Below are 1,284 nucleotides of genomic sequence, written 5' to 3'. Positions count from 1 at the left end.
CTGGTGCTGCCATCTGAACAGAGCTCTTATGCAGCCTGCCTTTCCCTCCAGAATGGGTGCTGCAGAGGGACTTGTGGCTGCAGATCCAAGTTTTTAGTGGGCATGCAGGGAGGTAGCCAAATGGTAGAGTTTACTTTCCAGCCACAGCCCAATTGTAAGCAGGCAGCTGGCTACCTTCAGGACCTGTGGCAGATCCTTGGTCTTACCAGGGAACATAACATGTGAAGGAGACCTGCCATGTTCTCTGCAGGACGTGGATCTGGAGTTCCTGGCTAAAATGACCAACGGTTTTTCCGGAGCTGACCTGACGGAGATCTGCCAGCGTGCCTGCAAACTGGCCATCCGTGAGTCCATTGAGAGTGAGATCCGGCGGGAGCGTGAGAGGCAGACCAACCCCTCGGCTATGGTGAGTGCAGCTGGCTGAGCCCCTCTGGGGTGGGATGCTGAGCTTGTCTGGGTTTGTGGCGTTCGGGGTAGCAACGTCTCGCTCTGAGCAGCCCATGAGGTCAGCATGGTGCCTTTGTTCTTGCAGCTGTGGGTAGAGTAGGCTTCCCCGATGACCCAGGCAGGATATCTGTGAGGAGAACTGTTCCCTGACTTCCTGGGGGATTTCCTTCTCTGCTGCTACATCCCCTCTCCAGTCCCTCCCTTCCCCTGGATCATAGTGCTGACCTGAGAGGGGTGCTTGGAAGGCTGGTGAGGAAGCATTGCTTGCAACAGGTGCCTGGGCTGGGGGGTGAGCCATGCTTCCATTCTTGCCCTGTTGCAGGAAGTGGAGGAGGATGACCCTGTCCCCGAGATCCGCAGAGACCACTTTGAGGAGGCCATGCGCTTCGCTCGCCGCTCCGTCAGCGACAACGACATCAGGAAATATGAGATGTTTGCACAGACTCTACAGCAGAGCCGTGGCTTCGGCAGCTTCAGGTAAGAGTGAAGGGGCCCAGGGCGTGCAGGCATATAGCTGGGCTCCCAAAGACGGATGCTTCAGACACAGCTGCATGTAGCTATGCTCTTCAGCTGGGCCTGGCTTGGGCAGGGGCATTAGTTGGAGCTGGGCTTGCTTCGAGCAGGGGGTTGGACTAGATGACTTAGTACGGTCCTTTCCAATCCTAATTTTCTATGGTTCAGTGATTCAAGGTCAAGCTGACCTTGACAGGTTGCAACGGTGGGGATGAGAATAGGATGGGGTTTAACACTGATAAGTGCAAGGTGTTACACATGGGGAGGAAGAACCGGCACCACACTTACAGGTTGGGGAACTCCCCTCTTGCCAGCACGGAGACG

General features: G+C 56.0%; 1 protein-coding gene across 1 annotated transcript in view; it reads left to right on the top strand.

Annotated features, from left to right (window-relative positions):
• Nucleotides 1–1,284, top strand: part of VCP (valosin containing protein) — a 27,545-nt gene that overhangs the window by 24,955 nt on the left and 1,306 nt on the right. The window contains exons 15-16 of the mRNA XM_019531886.1: nt 251–406; nt 770–924. Coding sequence (XP_019387431.1) covers nt 251–406; nt 770–924 — 311 coding nt within the window. The remainder of the gene's footprint in view (nt 1–250; nt 407–769; nt 925–1,284) is intronic.

This window comes from Crocodylus porosus, unplaced genomic scaffold (genome assembly GCF_001723895.1).
Source record: "Crocodylus porosus isolate Cpor-Errol unplaced genomic scaffold, CroPor_comp1, whole genome shotgun sequence".
Taxonomy (NCBI): domain Eukaryota; kingdom Metazoa; phylum Chordata; order Crocodylia; family Crocodylidae; genus Crocodylus; species Crocodylus porosus.
Note: the sequence above shows the minus strand (reverse complement) of the source record. Positions and strands in the feature narration are given on the sequence as shown.